Source organism: Argopecten irradians, chromosome 7, assembly GCF_041381155.1.
Source record: "Argopecten irradians isolate NY chromosome 7, Ai_NY, whole genome shotgun sequence".
NCBI lineage: Eukaryota > Metazoa > Mollusca > Bivalvia > Pectinida > Pectinidae > Argopecten > Argopecten irradians.
Genome location: NC_091140.1, coordinates 19334820 through 19355896, shown reverse-complemented (window position 1 = coordinate 19355896; position 21077 = coordinate 19334820). Strand labels below are relative to the sequence as shown.

Sequence of the window (21077 nt, the reverse complement as noted above, 5' to 3'; positions counted from 1 at the left end):
TACATTCAGATATAAAGGAGCTGATTTAGATAATATTTCGTTTTCATCATCGTCGCAAACATGTTTTACTTTTAATTAAAGAAATTTTCTCTCTTATTATTATCATTATTTATCAATTGTTCTTAATTGTTATATAAAGAATATAAAAATATCAAAAACTTTATTTTATGTAAAAAAATGACTTACATAGTTTAGAGAAGAAACAATAATTCAACCTAATAATTGTACGTTTAAAATCGCCTGAAGGTAAACTTTATGTTTATAGATAAATGTGGTATTTCACACATAGATTTAATAAACATACACATAGAGAACATTGCTTTAGTTGAATTAATACGATTTCTGCAACTAAACTTACTCTTCGACAACTACGAGGGCTGCAGGATCATATATGTACTGGACCTCGAAATCTCCGAGACTGTTGGTGCCTTTGTCACTAAGTATCTTTGTGATAATCATCGTATCCAGTGTAGTAGCCTTATCTGGTAAGGCATTAAGTACACAATCCTCTTTCAATGGCGACTACATCAAAAATAAATGTGGTTTAAAGATTTTGGGAATCTTTTTATGAACTTGTCCATTCATTTTCATCGGTTTTGATCCTTCGATTTATTACATGATTTTATCGCGTTAAAATAATCTAATACAGTATATGTTGGATCTTAGACTTAACAATATGTACATTCAAGATGTAAGATGTAATTTAAGTAAGAATACATCACATTTTCAACTGATTAATATTACTAAGATGATAGTATGCGGTATTCCAGATGTTTTAATTGTTTAGGTGATGATATGCTGCATTGCAATTTTCTTGATTTGCATTATTATTGCTAACTTGGTTTCTAATGTTATCATAATTTATTTCCATGGCAAATGTCACATCTGCAATTAATCTTACTAATGTTACACTAAAGACCAAATGCCGTAAGATATATTCTTATTGCCAAGAGCAGGTAACTGTTTATCCTAAAAAACAACTTCAACACCCACCTTGTCTGCCGGTGGTTTACCGTTCATGGCGGCAGGATACGCTGGAGGGAAGCCATATTGGTCGTACTGGGCAAAATTTGTAGCAGCATGAGCGACGCTACATGTGAATATAATACTAGTCAAGCATATTGTTAGTTCGTCGATCGTCTGGAACTTGCCTTTTCCTGGAACGCCCTAAAATTGAATAAAATTGAGTGGAATGTGCTTAAAATTTACTCAACAAATAGGGGGCCACTTTGGGTTTGAATTTCTTACAAAGTTAATCGATATAGCAGTGTTGTTTAATCAGAATAAACACATTTATTTTTGTTATTATACCTCAGATGAATTAACGTGATGCACAGTAAGAAATGAAGCTTAAAGTTGTGCCATATGGATTTGTAATTGAAGTTAATTTGCATGCTAATTAAGCATTAAAGTGTACACGGAATGGTTTGGCATATATGGCTTGATAAATGCGTTATTGGATAAAATTTAGAATGGAGAAAGTGCGAGCTTCATAGCGGTTACGGTATTGGAGATAATGCGACTATTCTCTAGAACACACCTGAAGCCCCAAGCCATTGACCCCGATTCGGGACCCCTGACCTGTGACGTCACGAGGACAACGGGCCCTACTCTACTCGCATAAGATAGAGTGGCGATTTTCGGTGTCTGCCATCTTATATAAAAACTATCTGTTGGTAAATATCGATTTTAAATACACAAATACCAGTGTACATGTCCGATACCTAATTAATATTATCCTCAATCACAGATATGAGTTTAGAATACGCTTGAAAATAGGGATTTATACCATGCATATATTGATGTACCTCTCGTAGATAAATGAACATCTCTGCGCGATTACTGCATAATTATACACAATAAAATGTACATAATAATCCACGTACGTTGTAGAAACCACATATACATCATTATTATACCAAGGATTATCCAAAACCCGTCTCGTGTCGTTGAATGTCTACTTGTCAAACTCGCTTTATAAATTTCTGACTTTTTCATATAACCTAGGCCTGTCAATACAAATTAAGGTATGATTCTAAACAGATTTTTTTTGCATATATGTAAATGCATCTTTTAACTGCGTTATAACTGAAATCGATCCATTTGTTTTTTGACGAAATACATTCAGCTTTCATATAATACAGCACATCCGACGACTTGTTGATATTTTGCTCAAGTTAAATCATTAGTGTCTTTAATTGAAAAATAAATCATGCACGGGTCAGACGAAAAAAAATGAGACTGAAGATGTCTATGTCTAATCCAAATATCTAGTATCCAAATCAAAATACTTCCGAATTGCCAATGTCGTGCTGCGTAAATTTCTATACCTGTATACTGCAGTAACTAAAACGCGTGGTCAACCGAGACTAATGAGGGGGCTAACCAGATTACGTAAGAAATGTGTTTAATGACCTGTCACGCGTTGTTGATTAGCTCTCGTCAGGTGTCAAAAGTAAGATCACAGGTAAGTTAGCGATAGACCATCATGGAATTGTTGTATAATGTCATATTTGTTTACACTTATAAATCCTTGGTTTACAGTAAAATATACCGTCCGTACATAACATGTAACAAGTGTATCAATCACTAGATGTATATATTTCAGAAAGACTCATGCATATACATTTGTCTCGTAAATATGTTTCTGGTTACATGTATATGCATTTTAATAACAGAAACTACAAAATTATTTACAAATGGCATGTCGAGAAAGAACAATACAAATATAATGCACAATGTCAGAATTTTGATATTTCTGATAGTTGCAAGATTTCGGATATGCAATTCTTAGTGAATTTTGGTCAATATCGATCATTATTGAATACCAATAATGATAATCTATATGACCAAAAAATGTACCGTTGAAGATTGTTAAAATAACACATGTCGGTATACAGGTACATGTAGCTTTAAAAGGAAGAGAGACTTGTTACAGCTATAGATGAATGAAATATCATAAATTCAATCTCTCAAGTGGTTTCCTTTTTTTTTTTTTTAATTTTTTAACCCCCCCCCCCCCAATTTATGTCTATGATATTTACGTGTATTGAACTATGAAATACATTTCACACATTTTCTATTCGTCATGCTAATTCTTGAAATCCATAGGCCTAGTGATTTTTTATTTATACAGAAACATATTCAAATGGATAATTATATGGCCATCATTTTTCGAATTCGTCTGTTTTTAGATCACATAATGAAAATTGAATATTCTCGAGGTCTGTTAATTTAGTAAGCTGTTAAAACAGACATAAGATTTCTAGTTAAAAGTTTGTACACAAGGGCTTATACCAGAAACATATAACTTATACATGAATCCTCTAATCTACTTATGTATTTAGCCTGATTTCAGTTGCAATATTTCCTATTTTATATATAATTAAAACGTCGTCTTAACTGTATAATGCATATATATTTGTAAAATTCTCGTAACCCCATTTCAGGAATACATATATGTCCACCTTTGTGCTATAACCCCACTACCAAACACCTCACTGCCGTTGTCCCCGTGACATCCGGTTATTCCCCAAATTAGCGTGAGCGGCCGATTCCCTGATTAGCAGTCGATATACAGGTAAAAATCGGGCACTTCGGAGGGCGGTATCTCGGTACTGAAATGGCCGATTTTAATGCGGTTTTCAACATTCTTGTCAGGAGATCAAAGAGAATAACATATCTAAATATTATTTTCCGTTCCGTGTACACTTTAAAACAAAGTGTGAATAGATTAATGACACTTTTTAAATTGTTTCTCCGTTGAATTAAAAACATGACCTTTGAAATTAAACGAATTGTTACCCAGTACGATATGTTTCATACCTGCACTCCACAGCCTCCTTCTGCTACTGGCTTGACAAGTTCTTGAGCCCATCCTTGGATTTCCTTGTCTCCTTGTATCTTTTGTGGTGAATCTGAAGCAAATAAGGGTATTGAATAATACAGTATGTGACAAAACAATATCTACGCAATATCAGTAAATTAAAGAACGACAAAAGACACACGTGGATTAAAACGTAACGATTTACGGTTTGCAGTATTTCATACTTCGGATCGAATTTCACCACAACAATGTAACGAAAGGTAAGGTTAAAAGACAAGGTTAATTTAGTTAAGTTACCCCAATATATGATATATTGAATTGCAGTGAAAGCATGCTTTCATCACAAAACATCAACATGAAGAAGATGTTGAAGACGCTTGACATTGCATATATAACGCGTCCAAATCACAACCTAGATCATGGACCAGCTATGAGTGGATCATTTAGAAAATATCAGCATAGTACATATAATTGGTAATACAAGGAAATTGCTGTAATGTGCTAATTTGCTGGTGATGTTCTTACATGTAGTCCGGCGGCGTGTTGATCAACGTAAGGTTGACATTGCATCTACTATGGGTAGTATTTATTAAACTTCTAAATCAGGCAACAGCACAGAAAAAAATTGTATAATGCAGAGAGTTATTGACATTTTCTGAGTCATCATCTTTTTAAGATTTAAATATATATTTTCTGTGATATTTGATATGTTAATATTTTCCACTAGTAATATCTTATCTTGTTTATGAAATATGCTCTATTTACATATAATCCATGAAAAGATGTGTGAGGAGGGTTGCACGTAGACAATATCTGGCCTCCGGACAAACATGTACAACGTACATAAGATGTTTACATGTGTACGTTCTTGGTATGAGAGGAGTCAGACACGTTCACTTCACTTTTATTCAAATTCAGAATTATCTGCATGGTACCACCCAGTGTCATCTGATAAGGGCATACCGTGATTATTAGAGTATGAAGGTGTGTCGTGCACTGTAAGAATTTCATTTCTTTTCATTTTAAAGATGTTTTCAACATCCACGTTAAAATTAATTTTGTCTATTCCGCTATGTAATACGAGACAGATTTATTTTGTGAGTTCAAATGTTATCATATTTCATGATTGACACACGCCTTTACTGTCAGTTTAACTAAATAAATGTAAGGAATTCTCTGTGTATGAACCTAGATGTGTGTTGACCTACTTTATATATATCGTTTAGGAGATGGGAGGATAAACACTAGGATATACAACGTATTGTCGACAAATAAACACCAATTGATGTGATGCGATTAAAAATAAGTGAAGAATAAAAAATGATTAAAATTATATATTCAGCAAGAACCCTCACTGGTCTGTTAGCTATCCTAAAGTAATGTTCAACCACTCGATATTGTTCAACCGTTAAGTCATATATTTTACAAATGTATACTTGTTACCGCATAATTATCAATAAATACACACAAATATACGCAACTCAGGATATGTCCCTTAGCCTGCGCCTCATTGCATTTCTTTTGTTTCCTATTGGTATAACAAATTTGAATTTAAAACTAATTAAGCTACTGCCCTGTCCATGCTTTTATATTTTTCACTGTTAACATATAGCTTTATAGATATTGTGGGTTTCGTCTGGCATATGTTAGAGAGTTTAATTTAAGGTACAATAAAGCTTCCATGATATTTCTAGATTTAAATATAATATTGCAGGTATAACCTCAAAATCTCTTTGTGTCTTGGTCGTTAATGTTCCATATAGTTGCTACAATTTGTGGGCGTTTTAATTTTGCTGAATTTGAACGCGCATAATCCTATTTCGCGAAATCTAATACCTCGCAATTTTTCTTGAAAATCATGGTGCTGTATATCACACTAATGCGAATGGTGTTTCACGAAAATACATTTCCGAGAAAAAGTTCTAAAGAATCAATCGTGAAATTTTACATCTACAAAATATAACTATGCAGTATAATAGTAACTTCTTTTTATGCTTCGATCGACTACGTGGAATGATGCCTTTAGACTTACCGTAATAAATTGCTAAGTAGTCGCCGACGTACTTCTTTATGATGTTGTATAGGGGTAAAGCGTCTTCACGATAAAGATAACCAGGTAACACGTTCTCATCTAGTACCTGTACACAACACCAATCAAAATCAAGCCGAGTTTACTGTTAACTACTGTTTCAACATGAAACCCATTCATTTAGTTGAATTTCGGATATATCAGTAGCATTGAAATGCATTAATATGAAATGCTGTTAAACTGAACGAAAGGTTCATCATTATTTTACTTTCGTCCTTTAAGATCAACAGACCAGGCGAATACGTGTGTCCATAGTACATAATTATATCTGCGATAACATGTGTTACATTCAAGATAGGGCGAATCATCAAATGAGGGATATATGGTTAAGTATTACATGGGGTAGACAGTGGAATAAAGAGAGGACAGATATTAATTTTTACAGCAGTTGGTAAATTATACGAGAGCTTATTCATAGGTTGTGAACCTCAAATGATTCAATTCTAGCGAAAACAATTTTTGATTATTTTTTAAGTAATAACGCACTAACCCCTCTGCTCTCAAGATCATTCGGTAAGGTTCCTTGGACATCCATTCTCCATTTACGTACTCTACAAATGTAATTTTATAGACCAATGCACATTAGAAAAAACTTAAAGGATTCGTTTATGTAAATCCAGATTTACATGCAGGGTAAGTTATACAAATTGTATGTCTTGTTGTTTTACATGGTTTATTCTAAAGATTGCGGTGTCCCTGCGTTAATGATCTGTAATAACCATCATTTTATGAATTATTTTTTTTTCGAAAATTACCGACTATTACCAAAAATTACCAATTACTGTTTATTATGCAATGCCTGGAGTAATTATTATATGAGTCATCAACAAAAACGAATAATCTATGAACATAAATCAGTATACATACTCTCTTCTGACAATTTCAAACATCCCTAAACGGCCGATGGACATGGCAATGTCCACCCATCCTCCAGGACTGACCAACTTCCCTAGGGCGCGTCTGAAATAGAAAACAAAATACACATATTGGAAATAATTGGATAACAGAAGTAATTTGCTAGCAAGTGGACTGTGTAAATATATCATAAATACTTATGTATGGGTCATTGACACATCTGCATTTCAGATAACACTTGATTCTTACATATGTGTAGGATACTGATAAGTCGAACTGTTAAATGTGTTGAGAAATGTTAGCGGTAACCCGCCCCTTATCCTCACACGATATTGACAAAATTAAAATGAGATACTTACGAATTGATAGCCAGTAGATACAGAAAGTGTGGTGCCAGGAGCTTGAAGACCGGATGCGATCTAGAAAGGTTCCGGTTCGTCACCACAGCGGTTCCCTCCATCATTAAATGTGTTGCACCTGTACAATACAAAGTGTTTATTGATATTATATCAACAATACAGATTCCATCACGGACTCAAACACATAACGTCATAATAAATACGTCAATGTATATCTACCCATTGTACTAAGCCATGACTAAGAGTTAAGAGGAAACTTATGGTCGATACATTATCAAGCCAATTTGAGAGAAAAAAGTTATATATGTAAAACCAATATTAAATTTAGGGTGTTTGTTAGCATTTTAAATGTTATTGCTGCTTTAAAAGTCGGAAATTTTATTACAAGCCTTTTTATTTTACTTATTAATTCTCTTTATTTTATATTTTGGGTTTCACATATTCTCACGCTACAGAGCGACGATTATCAGCAGTAAAAAGAACATTCAAAACCCAGGACTTGGATTTCATGAGCATTCAGTCATATATTACATATTTAGATTATCCACAACTATTAACTGATGAAAGCTTAACTTTTTTGCTGATATACGATTACCTAATTCCATACCATATATTATCCTTTTTGCATACACAAGAATTTGATTCATCGACCAGTTACAAATATCACGCTTACCTAGATGAGTGAAGGCCTGATGATAAGAACAGTCGGCGTTATTGAACCACAGTTTAGCGGTAAGCCAGGTGTATTCTGGATCAGTTGGCAAAAACACCTACAAACATAATACTTTCTAGCTATACCGATAGTTTAATTAACATTTTCGGCATTATTCATGTAGGTAAACTACTGTATTCTGTAAACGTGTTTATTTTGGTGTGATCAAATTTTAGCGCAAAGGGCAACCTTGAAAAGATTACCGAACAATAAATTCATGCAATCACCATATAAGCTATACAAAATATATTTAGAAAATATGTTGACGCAACATTTTATTCCCGCAGCATTGATTTAAAATAACTATACCGCTAAAAAATGAACGTTTTCAGAATTCAGCGTAGAGAATGCAATATAACCACATTTCAGTTTATGAACTTTATTAAGAAAAGCTCTAAAATATATTCATCGCTAAAATAATGTTTGTGCAGTTGATTTTCACAAGTGAAATATCATATAATGAAATAAAAGATTTGTCCAGTTTTTTTCATTTTCTTCTTTGTTTCATTTTATTTAATGAAAATCAGTATTCTTACTGGATTGTCTTCTCCTGGTTTCTGGTTTAACTGGATGGCGACTGGCATCAATTTCTTTTCTTTGTTGACAAAGAACAGGCCAATAGGAGCACAAAGCTGTAATCAAACACATATATTGAGAAAAATAAATATTACTCCGATGGTAAGGAATAGAAACTGATAAGTAAATAATTAATATGAAGAAATATTATTGTCCAATAACTTAAAAAAACGATTACTGCATTGCAACTATCGCCTTCGAAGGTTATTATATTCAAAGCGTGAAATCTGGTTTAGTATTAACAATTTCTTTTAAAATGCACTTCCAAGTGTGACGAAAATCCTACATGATATATACTGTATTAACCCTTTATTAATCATGTAAAAACCATTAATACACTTACTGTTCTTTATTTTGCGTCATCGCTAATGTAAATTTTAAAGTATTCGCAAATGCATGATTCGTTCTCAAGAGCTGTTTTTGTAATTAGACGCTATACAATACTCTCCAAGAATTTGAATTACCGTTGAAACTACTTAAGGGAATATTAGTATTTTCCAAAAATAAAGTGGTTATAGCATTTAACAATTTAAGAGACCTTAAGTGAGTAGGCCCATTCAATTATTTTGTTAGTGTGACTTATTCAGTTGACAAAAGAGGGCCGATATTTAAGGGGAAAACAGTATAGGATACACTTAACCATTCTATCTCCTGAACATGGGACACCTTCAAGATCCTTGTAATCAATGTAAAACAGACGCTTGGCATCTATGGCTTGTTGAAGAGAAAGGCCTTCTATGATTGTCTTGACCATGTCGTCTGTGACTGCCAAACTGAAGAAAAACCATAATAAAACATTAAAAATCAAAGATACCAGCAATTCCACAAAAGGATCTTATTTCAACAATTTGACTAAAATTATGTGTTGGTTTTATTTTGCAGTCCTTTGCAATTAAAGTAACAGGATTTTCCAATAATTCTACTGGTTGAAATGTTTGTCAATAAGATTATCTAATGATTTTCGCATTATTGTAACCATCGGGATTATTGTAACATGATTTGATAATTTTAAAGCGCATTGCTATGGAGCCACAATCGAATTCTATATATTACACGTGTATATACAATGTAACATGTCGTGGAGATACATACTTTGTAGGAATTGCGGTACAAAGTCGTATGACTGAGTGGTTCACTTTTGTTAGTCTCTGGCTTCCAAAATATTCATCTTCTTTCCAATGGTGCGCACTCTGAGACAAAAGATGTTACAAGGGTTATAATGAGACATCATCCGCAATATTCCAGAGGTTACTATCATTTACCTTATATCCACCCCTGGCCTATGTCTAAGTGAACTGAAAAAACTAAACAATAATAGGCATGCCGGGACTTTACTTGAAGATTTCATAGATCGATCACAACGCTCAACTTCAAAGTAACATAGTGTACCGTTATTTGATTCTTTTGATGTACAAAAGACTACCTAACTATTATTTATGATCATGAAAATCCGTGACAATAGGTATATAGATGCTGAAGAGTGCTTGATTTTTGAAGATTATAACATGTTCTGCTTATTCAGTTCCTACCTCAGTGTTTGCAATGGCAATATTCGTTTTTTATATGGCAGTAAACAAAGACTATCTACTTCAGGTATCAATAAAGATCGCTAGTGATTCAATGACGGTACATAAAACAATATATAAAATACTTAATATTACAGGATTATCCCTTAAGTTTACTTCCAGTCATAAAATGAAATAAAAAACCCATTTTCTAACTGAGGAGAATACATTTGCATATTTTATCAAGCGTTTCCTTTTTTCTCAGAGTTGGGCAGATAATTCTAATTTATGTTCCACGTGATACCCGATATCGTTTGTGCGGGACAAGTATCTCCTGTTGTGATGGGACGTAACTCTTTGTAACTCTCCCGCTAAAAAACAAACCGTTAGCTCAGGATATCATGTTGATTGATTTAAACAAGTAAGGACAAAACTAGTATAGGCCTAGCCTGTTGGTCAATCCAATATTGTTAATATGTAATATACCTTCTTGTATGAATAAATGTAATACTTTTCTTGTTGACAATAAAATATTTTGAAATAAAATATCAATTTTTAGCGTCATTCCATACTCGATAGAAATAATAGTCCCGTATAAACGTTATCAGGTATCACGCGGTACGTGAATTAGTTCCACTGGAATTACAAGGCTAAAAAATGTCTCCCGGGCATCAGAGATGGTTAATATTTGGAAGAATGGATAATAAATGTTTTCATCGACCGGAATTACTTACATCTGGCAGAAAGAGACTCTCCTTGGTATAAACATTTTTAAGATCTTCAAGATTTTTCCATTTTCCAGTAAAGTGTTCCTGGATCTTTGAAGTTAGCTTGAGGTTTATTTTCTTGGTCAGTATGTCCCACTAAAAAGTAATACTGAGTTTGTACATATGTAAAATACACACGATATCATCTACTGCAGGTAGACACAAATTAATACAAATTCAAAAGCATTCGAATAGAAGTTAAATACATTATTGAAATCACTATTATCAAATTGTTGAAAAAGTTTAAAACAAAAACATGTTTGCTTCTGGTAGCATATTATTAATTTATCAAATGAAACACTGAAGAGTCCAAGCATTTGTATAATGGAACGCAAATAGTGCTTTAATCTTACCTGATAATCATCTGAAAAGTTTTCGTCAGACGGTAGGTTTTTCACCTGTAAATATACCATTCCAAACAGCGTTAAAATGATTTAAGATAAAAAAATCTTGTTTTTAACATGTGACCAAAGTGAGATGTTTAATATCTACTTATAACATGAAATATCACTGGGTTTGGAATTTTCAAATATTTTATGGGTAGAAATATTCGTATTAGCAAATAGAATACCTGTATTTAAACAGTAATATGTAAAATATATTTTGGAAAAACAACAAAAGCCTATCCCTACTACATATGAACAGGGGGTAAAGGTTATCATATTTTTCCAAAACCAGAACCAGACGTCTTTGTATCGTTCCTTGACAACCACGAGAACAACAAAAATATTTCACAAAGACCAAAGTTATACAACTTCACTAACTTTTTTTTTTTTTTTTTTTTTTTTTTTGAAAAGGATAGTCACTTTTTTTCCGATTCTTAATAGAAATTGTTAACCACTAATCATTATTATTAAACAGCGTCTGGGTTAACATTTATATTTTAACAGCAACACCATCTCCCAAATGATTACTCGATGTAAATAACGCGTTGAATATCTTTTTATGACAGTAATGCATTTCATATTGCACGCTTTTCAAATTGCACAATATCAAGAAAGTGCACACAATAGCTTCAATATATATATATAGACCACATATATCATTCAACGCTTAAATGGCTTACCTGTCCCGGAAGTCCAGGAGCCTGTGCTTGGATTTCATACAATTGTTTCATTTCTGCTAGTTCAATTTCCCGCTGTTCTTTGAAAGGGTCTGTATCAGACGGAAGTGACGTGTCAAGATGACGTATGCGGTAGTGGTAACCCGATTTAATCCATCGGTGGAATGGAAAGACGAACTTTTGTCCCGATTTTCTACACAACACTTCGATAATATCTAAGTACCATTCATCCTTCAGGCCAGCGGAATCTCGCCATAGCTCAATGTGGTTAATATCATCGACTTCCTTTGTTGACAAATTAAATGTGTCTTTTTGTCCTCTTTCAAAATCGTTCCTGAAGAATTTGTCCAGTTTGATTACGTTGGTACTGCTTTTGTCACCATGGAAACGGACTGATACATTAGCATCCGTCCCAGCATGCTTCTTGTCTCCTGTCGTTACCCATACAGTGTGAGTTGTGGACGCCATTCTGGAGCATTATAGGAAAAAATTAGTAATATAAAACTACCATTGTGATGACAAAAGATTGACATTTAAATACAGTCTATTGTGGCCGCCATTAATATCTAGGTCATAGAAAGTTACGGAAGCAAAGACGAGAAATTAAGAAATAGTTTCGAATTCTAAACACCGTGAAATATCAAGAAATTCATTGACGTTTATTAACTTTAAGTATTGCTATTGGCTCGTAGATAGTTGTGTGTTTTTTGTTAATTTGGCCAAAATATGCATACATGTACATTTCACCATGTTTACTAGTGTCAATAGCATGTACAAGGAGCGCTAGTTTGACCGGATTCGACTTTACAAAATCATACGTTCATAGAGTCCTTTTGGACATGGCGGTTGTGTAATATATCAGAAACATATATACATAGAGATTGGAAACTCCTTCTTTGTCTTTGTTGACAGGCAGAGGGACCTCCGGTTAATAGGCATTTTGCCTTGGCTAACTACTTTTAATTGTATTCTTTTAAACATGATATTTTTGCATCAACACAAAGTTTAAACATTACATCATGGTTTGATATGATCAGTTTTCCCGATTGATGTTATTTAATATGATTTTTGAAAGCATGAAAACAAGCAATTTTACCTAGTTTTTTTCGAAAATCAGGCATTCAAAACCGGAAGTGCGTTTTGTTTTATTAATAAATAAGTTAAAATATTATTTTTATATCCAAAATCGTACTCAAACCATCTGAAAATTACTGAACTGTTACAACATATCAAAGTTATTCTTTTATATTCAACTATTTAAGAGTTTATCTAAAAACCCCTAAGCACATACAGCGGTACATCTGCCGAGCGCAAAATTGGAGGAGTTGCCAATCTCTATGTATATATGTTTCTGAATATATCATACAGATTTGACTAATATAGAGACGTTGAAATTGAAACCAATGCACATTTTTGCACGTACTCAATATCATTATGCAATGCAGTTTTAAGAAGAAATGTTAAATTTCGGAGTTTTAGTCCGTTTTCATGAATCTGTATATTTTGCCCATAATACAGGCCTGTTTAAACAGGGTCTTTAACCTTATATCGCTAAACAGTAAATGCTAAGAAGCAGATTATGTTTATTCTTATTTCATATGTCTTTTAGATTCTTTTTAATCGAACAACAATACTTTGTCTTACTATTTAAAATTTATTTTGTTAAATGTATTTCTCTTATCATTACCAAAATGCCTATGGTAAGCTATAACTATATCACAAAACGTAATGTGGAAAACAATGATTTTAAGATAATTTGAAATTAAAAATGACGACAACACATACAAAATATTGTATTGACCAATTGCCTAAAGTCAGCAAAATGACTCGAAAGATAATACATTGTAAAATTTGTTTATATAATAACTATGGTATGAAAGTCGAATAGAATCACCAACATGAGAACAGAAAACCGTTTCCTCGTAAATCCAAGGTTAGTATGTCGTAATGACGAGAAGAAATGTTGCTTTATGAGGTAAATATCTCGTAATAACGAAAATTTATCTCAAAAAACATACCAGATAAGTGTGACGTAATTATGAGACAAATACCATGTAATGATAAAATGTTCAGGGTTTATTGTCTACGCGAGGTTTTCGTTCGATCGTGACATTATACTTTTTTTAAGTCACTTACATTTTTATGGTGGTGGTAAAATGATCTTGCTACCATTAAAGCTGTACCTATATTTTGTTATTTATCAGTGTTACCTGTATATACTTACATGTTTATACAGGTAACATGACACGTCTTTCGGCTACTTATTTCTATACAAAATACGTCTACCTATATAGTGAAAGCAGAGACGTTCTTACACGACATGGTAAAATGTATATAGGTCGGATTACTCTTACTGAATCATATATAGACCATGTGTTGTCGCCATCCTTCCTTCTTTTGATACATATTGCATTTATAATACCAACGAAGGTTTAATTGACTATTTCGTAGTGTAAGACTAGTGACAAATTATCATTCTCGAATGGATAATGTCTAAGTGATAACAAATATATTTTGTGAAATTTCTTATTCTATATCGTATCATATATTTTATAGGAAATGTAAACATACGATATATTCGATGATCTCTCGTACACTGCACATATACAGGACATGCATGTGTACATGTGTGAGCTTCTAACTTCACGTTGTTTTTGTTATGAAATCGTTTTTTTAGCGGCTAATACAAATAAACCAAACCCACACATCTGTCACAAACTAAATTCAATTAAGTCTGACATGTCCTAATATGACAAACCTCTCATTTTTTCGCAGTCTTTTTAAGTTAAAAATAAATTAATATTTTTTCTTCTTTTCTTTTCACCTCTATTCAATTTAAGGTATGTGTTTTTAGCTTTTGGAATAAATGATTGATATTCCTAAAGAAAGGCAAACTGAGTCTTGGTTAATAAGACGCTTTGTATCCCTTGTGTTGATCATGTGTGTTTTTTCCACTTCCGAATCTGTTATATGGATAAAGAACATTGGAAACGGTATTTTAATCTTAAGGTATGTTTACTTTTCGTTCTGCAAATACGAAATCTTATCACTCACGATCTTAATCAATATCCATCCAGCCAAAAACAGTGTTTTACCAAACTGAAGTATTGTTGCTGCATAAATACAGATGTGTCCTGTAGATTTCCTAAATCATCTGCTGACTATGGTTAAGTATGCTAATATGATAACTATTCACTACAGGACACATCTTATCTTTGAGGGTACATATATAATTGATTTACTAGTAGAGTTGAATCGATGTTGTTTATTAACATATTACCATATATTCCACCCAATATATTTTTTAAAACAAACATACTTTTTCAAGTATAACTATAACTCAGATAATTGTATTTACATGAAATATACCAAACAGCTATTACTTTATTTATGTAATGATGTAGAGTTAAATCCAGGACCTCATTGTAATCTTGAAATCTCTCATTTAAATGTTAGGTCACTCAGAAATAAAATTGATATTATTGAAGCAGAACTCTATGATAAAGATATATTATGCTTGACTGAAACTCATCTCACACCAAATATCCCAAACTCTGATATAAACCTAAATTCATTTTCTGATAATATTCATAGGCTAGATAGAAAGACTGGGCTAGGAGGTGGAATAATTATATATTGTAAAAATACTATAAACACTAAAAGAAGAGAAGACTTGGAACATGAGGATCTGGAGCTCATCTGGTTGGATATTTTTATCAATAATAAAAAAATATTATTAGGATGTATTTATAGACCGGAATCAAATGTTGAATATTGGAATAAGCTTGATACAGTTCTTGATGAGGTTTATAACAAAAATACAGGTACTGATATTATTATAACTGGTGATATAAATGTAAACATGTTAAATATTCCTGACAACCACTATTTAAGCAGACTATTAACAAAATTTAATCTCACCAGTATAATCAATGAACCTACAAGAGTAACTGATACTACTTCCACTGCTATTGATATACTTTTTACTAATAACATTAATCTAATTAGAAATACCTTAGTGAGTACACCAATATGCAGTGATCACTCAGTTATCCATTTTACTTGTTCCTACTCTGTATTCAAACAAAAATCTTATAAGAAAACTATCTTTCTCTACGATAATGCAAATTTCATACAGATGAATTCAAATATCAATAATGTAAACTGGGATGTAATTACACAAAACCTTGACTCTAATGAATTCAATAAGCTTTTAACTGATACTATAAATGAACAAATAGATCTATTTATTCCATCTAAAACTATTACTGTACGCCCAAATGATAAACCATGGATGACCAATAATATAAGACAACAAATTAGAAAAAGAAACAGATTACATACAAGAGCCAGAAATACTAACTTACAGACTGACTGGGCAAACTTTAGGCAAAGTAGAAATGAAGTCATAGATTTAATTCGAACTGAAAAAATAAACCATTTCGATAAACTAAAAAAATCCCTTCAAGATCAGTCAATTCCTTTAAATAAATGGTGGAAAATTGCCAAATCGGTTATGAACTCTAGTAATATATCACATTCTTTGCCTCCATTATTTGAAAATAATTGCTATATACATCACCCTTTGGATAAAGCAGAGTGTCTTAATAACTATTTCAGTTCAATATCTACTTCATCTGCTAATTTAGATCCATTACCACCTTTGGAAAATACCTTCCCCTTTAGATTAGATAACATTGTTATTTTAGAACAGGATATTAAAGATCAACTTGATTTACTTAATGAAAAAAAACCTCCTGGTCCAGACAACATGATACCAAAAATAATTAAACACCTAACTCCTTCTCTTATACACCCTCTTACTCTACTGTGTAATAAAACTTTAGAAACTGGAGTTATTCCATTATCTTGGAAAACAGCTGATATCAATGCAATTTATAAAGGAAAAGGGCTTGAGAGTAATGCTTCAAATTATAGACCAATATCTGTAACACCATGCTTTAGTAAAATAATAGAAAAAGTAATTTTTAAATATATGTTTAACTATATGAAAGAGTGTGATATTATAACAAAGCACCAATCAGGATTTTTGCCTAAAGACTCTACAGTTAACCAGTTACTAGATATTTATAATACGATAGTGCATAATTTGGATAAAAACAATGAAATAAAATTTATATTCTGCGATATTAGCAAAGCTTTCGACAGAGTCTGGCATGAAGGATTATTATTCAAATTAGAGTCTTATGGTATAAAAGGAAGAGTGTTACAATGGTTTCGAAATTATCTTTCTGATCGAAAACAAAGAGTATCTACTGAGGGTTTCCTATCTTCTTTTAAAAATGTCAATGCCGGTGTACCACAAGGTTCTGTCTTAGGGCCATTCCTATTCTTATTATATATTAATGACATAACTGAATGTGTAAATAGTAAAATTAAACTCTTTGCTGATGATACTTCACTTTATGAAATAATAACTGATAACCATGTAGAAATTGCAGATAATCTAACCAATGATCTAAGTAATATCAATAATTGGGCAAAGAAGTGGGACATTAATTTTAATCCTTCAAAAACAGAAACTGTACTTTTCTCAAGAAAAAGACATATATTCAATCCTGATATTCTATTTGCAGATGATATTGTAAACTCTGTTCTATTTCATAAACATTTGGGGGTAACTTTCAGTAGTGATGGTAAATGGTCCAAGCATATTAATAATATTTATACTCAGGCCTCTAAAAGACTAAATATTTTAAGATTACTAAAACATAATGTAGATAGAAAGAGCCTTTTAAAAATTTATACATCCTTTATAAGACCTGTTTTAGAATATGGGGATGTCATTTGGGATAATTGTACAAACCAAGATAAAGACTTATTAGAATCTGTACAGATAGAAGCAATAAGAATTATAACAGGCCTGAGAAGAGGAACGTCTCATAATAAACTTTATGCTGAAGTTGGACTTGATTCACTTGCATTCAGACGAAAACTACATAAATCAATATTGATGTTTAAAATTGTAAATAATGAATCCCCTAGATATCTTACTAATTTGATTGATCCATTCTTTAATGATAATAATAATACTCCTTACACATTAAGGAATAATCGCCTGTTTAATCCCCCCTCTGTAGAACTGAATTATACTCCAACAGCTTTATTCCCTCAATGCTAAGAGAATTTAATCAAACAGATATAGAACTCATATTTAATAATTCATTAGAACAATTTAAAAAAAGTATTAAAATTGATAATGATATTCCTACTACAGAAGTTTCCAATATTTTTAAATATCATGGCGACCGTAAATATAATATTATTCTGTGCCAGCTACGAAACCAAGCAAGTAATTTAAACTCTGATCTTTATCATGATCATCTAAGAGAATCTCCAGCCTGTTCCTGTTATTATACCAATGAAAATTCACATCACTTTTTCTTTGACTGTAGGCACTTCTATGAACAGAGAGCAGTTCTTATACAGGGAATAAATAACTTAGGTTTACCAGATAATCATAATCATTTAAACATTGAAACACTATTAAATGGATGTAAATTTTGCAATAATGATATTAACAAAGATATTTTACAATGCGTGATTGAATATATATGCCATACTAAAAGATTTGATTACTGATAAACATATTTTATATACATGTATCATAGCCCTCTGCATATATAAGCAAACAAAAACAAGTAACAAGTACCCATATCTAATTACTTGATAGTCAAAATACTATCTAGCAGTGCAATTAAACATCTAAACTATTGTATATGTTAATATTTATTTCTAATTTACTCTAACTATCCTGGCTGGATGGATACTGAATACTGCTTATCGAATATTGAGAAACTTTTATACTATAATAATTATCTAATTGAATAATCAAACTGTACATATTAGAACCATAAATGTTGGTTAACTCCAATTGTTTAAAAAATTGCATTCAATCTCATACCAATTTTTTTCATATTCAACTGAAGACAAAATGCTCATTTGTTGTCAGACTTTCATACATATATTCCAAAGGGATGGGTCATTGTGCATAAGCACGGGGACTTTTTGGCCTAATATCTCAAGGTGTGTATGTATGTTAGTCTGTAAATAAATGAGCATGATTCTTATCCCTATCCAAAAACTACAATCACTAGGAATATGAAATCCAAATAACTAAACTTGTTCTGAAACATTTTCTATCAAAAATAAAATTGGAGTTATCCCCCTTTAATCAGTACTTATTAATATTATTATCACTATACTGTAATTAATTCAATTTATTTGTATATTTAAATATATGTATAAATTAATTGCAGAATGAATTCATGTTTATACTTTAAAATAAGATCTGGAGAGGACTTAAATAGGCGTAGCCTGATGTCCGATCCTATTGATGTACATAATATCAATAAAATATTGTTGAAATTAAATAGGAAATGTCATTCAAGAGTAGGTATCGATTAAATTGCGGTGATTACATTACATGAAAGTTGGGATCATAATAAACCCTGGCAGAGATTAGTTATTTGCTCAGAAAAATAAGACGTTCTGCTATCAGACACATGACGTTACAATCAATACCTACCCACATAGGCAGATAATCTTGTTACATGCAAATACAGAATATCAACAATAGATGGTCTTTGTATGTAAAGTAAACGTTATTCGCCACCTTACATATTGGTAAATACAGATATATTGTGTAACAGAAACAATACATTGTGTAATGAGCTAGAAAACAAATCGTTATTAACTTCGCAGATGTTAATTTACAACATAACCTAAATAAAACATTTATATTCGAAGCTCGACTGACAACTCAACAATGATTTTTGTTTTGTGACAGTGGATCGAATGTGCTGACCAACGAAGCAGAAATATCAATACACAGGAACAACCGTTACCGGTACAAATACATCAGAAACTAAAGTCTAATTATTATCCTTCACATGGCATCAACAATGTGGCATTATACAAGGACTAATATGTAATTATCTATTTAAGGCCTACATGTATGAGGTAGAGGTTGGCAATACTCTGATGCATGCGCTAATAGCTTTCCATGGGGTATACAAAATGAGGGGATAGAATTACGTAATGGTGTAGCGAACCACAGCCTACAATAAGCTTGACAAACAGCGTACTTCAACGTAGCTCATCGTACAATAATGTGTTGTGTCACAGCAGGTACCTATGCCCCCTGTCTAAAAGGTACAACATCTCATATCGTATTTCACCCCCTCATTTATAAAACACAACAGTAGGCTAAAAAGCGTGATGAGGCATTTTATTGAGTTTACAAAACAAACCACACTGCACTATGACCTATTATAGTGAATAATAGAATCTTACATGGGCCTGTCAGGTGGACAGAGGAATATCTCAACCCGAGTGAAAGATTTTGGCTGGTCAACCCGAGTCTAGCCAATGGTTGATGGTCAAAATCTTTCACTCGGGTTGCGATATCCCTGTCCACCTGACAGGCCCATGTAAAATTCATTTTCTCCCATACTTAACGATAAATGGTAAAAATTCAGTTTCCCTACCCCGGTAAAAGACAGAATTATCTTTTCCCTAGCAACCGCGGGATAACCCTGTCAAGTATGGGAAAAATCCCTATCCGGGTTAATTAGACTGTGAAAATGATGATGACAAATGTCATGATCTGCTTAAGATAATTGCCTCTTAGAGTCACATAAGCTAGGCGACGGGGATGAATTAGGTCATGTTCAATGAAAGGTATCATCTGTCAACTATGTGTCTTCTTTGCTTCCATGTTTAGAATAAATGTTTAAGCTATTTGAATTTGTTTGATGAGAGAATTTCAAGCAACCCTTACATTGCAAGTATGATGACAGAACTGTGTCTGCTACCCCATTGTATGATCGTTAAAGGCGACTGTTTTTCGTATTTCCACTCCCTTATTTTTAATATACCACAGTACCATATCGCAAGTATGACGAGATCTTTACTGTTAATAAGTGTGCAAAACAATTCACACTGGACTGTGACCTAGTACATGTATAGTGAAATCCATATCCGGGTTGATTAGACTGTAAAATGATGATGACAAATGTCATTATCTACTAAAGCTGATTGCATCTTAGACACATGAGCTAGGTGACAGGGTTGAATTTGGTCGTATTCAATGAAAGGTATCGTCTGTCAACTATGCATTTTTGTTTTCCATGCTTAAAATAAATGTTTAAGCTATTTGAATTTGTTTGATGAGAGAATTTCAAGCAACCCTTATATTTCAAGTATGATGACAGAACAGTGTCTGTTACCCCATTGTATGATCGTTAAAGGCGACTGTTTTTCGTACTTCCACCTCCTCATTTTAATATACCACACTACCATA

At 32.5% G+C, this 21077-nt stretch overlaps 1 protein-coding gene and 1 long non-coding RNA gene across 3 annotated transcripts in view; one reads left to right on the top strand and one right to left on the bottom strand.

Moving 5' to 3' along the window:
* The window catches only part of LOC138327781 (allene oxide synthase-lipoxygenase protein-like), a 28502-nt gene that overhangs the window by 2318 nt on the left and 5107 nt on the right, over positions 1 to 21077 (bottom strand). For both annotated transcript variants that reach the window (XM_069274159.1, XM_069274158.1), the window contains exons 2-15: positions 11756 to 12221; positions 11043 to 11087; positions 10657 to 10785; positions 9510 to 9607; positions 9058 to 9190; positions 8378 to 8473; positions 7803 to 7899; positions 7130 to 7247; positions 6783 to 6875; positions 6406 to 6466; positions 5859 to 5964; positions 3826 to 3917; positions 994 to 1167; positions 359 to 522 (exon numbers count right to left, since the gene is read on the bottom strand). In XM_069274159.1, the coding sequence (XP_069130260.1) occupies positions 359 to 522; positions 994 to 1167; positions 3826 to 3917; positions 5859 to 5964; positions 6406 to 6466; positions 6783 to 6875; positions 7130 to 7247; positions 7803 to 7899; positions 8378 to 8473; positions 9058 to 9190; positions 9510 to 9607; positions 10657 to 10785; positions 11043 to 11087; positions 11756 to 12220 (1871 nt within the window). In that variant the 5' untranslated portion in view covers position 12221. The remainder of the gene's footprint in view (positions 1 to 358; positions 523 to 993; positions 1168 to 3825; positions 3918 to 5858; positions 5965 to 6405; positions 6467 to 6782; positions 6876 to 7129; positions 7248 to 7802; positions 7900 to 8377; positions 8474 to 9057; positions 9191 to 9509; positions 9608 to 10656; positions 10786 to 11042; positions 11088 to 11755; positions 12222 to 21077) is intronic.
* The window catches only part of LOC138327783 (uncharacterized), a 29928-nt gene continuing 23437 nt past the window's right edge, over positions 14587 to 21077 (top strand). Inside the window, exon 1 of the long non-coding RNA XR_011209095.1 lies at positions 14587 to 14761. This is a non-coding gene — a long non-coding RNA (uncharacterized lncRNA). The remainder of the gene's footprint in view (positions 14762 to 21077) is intronic.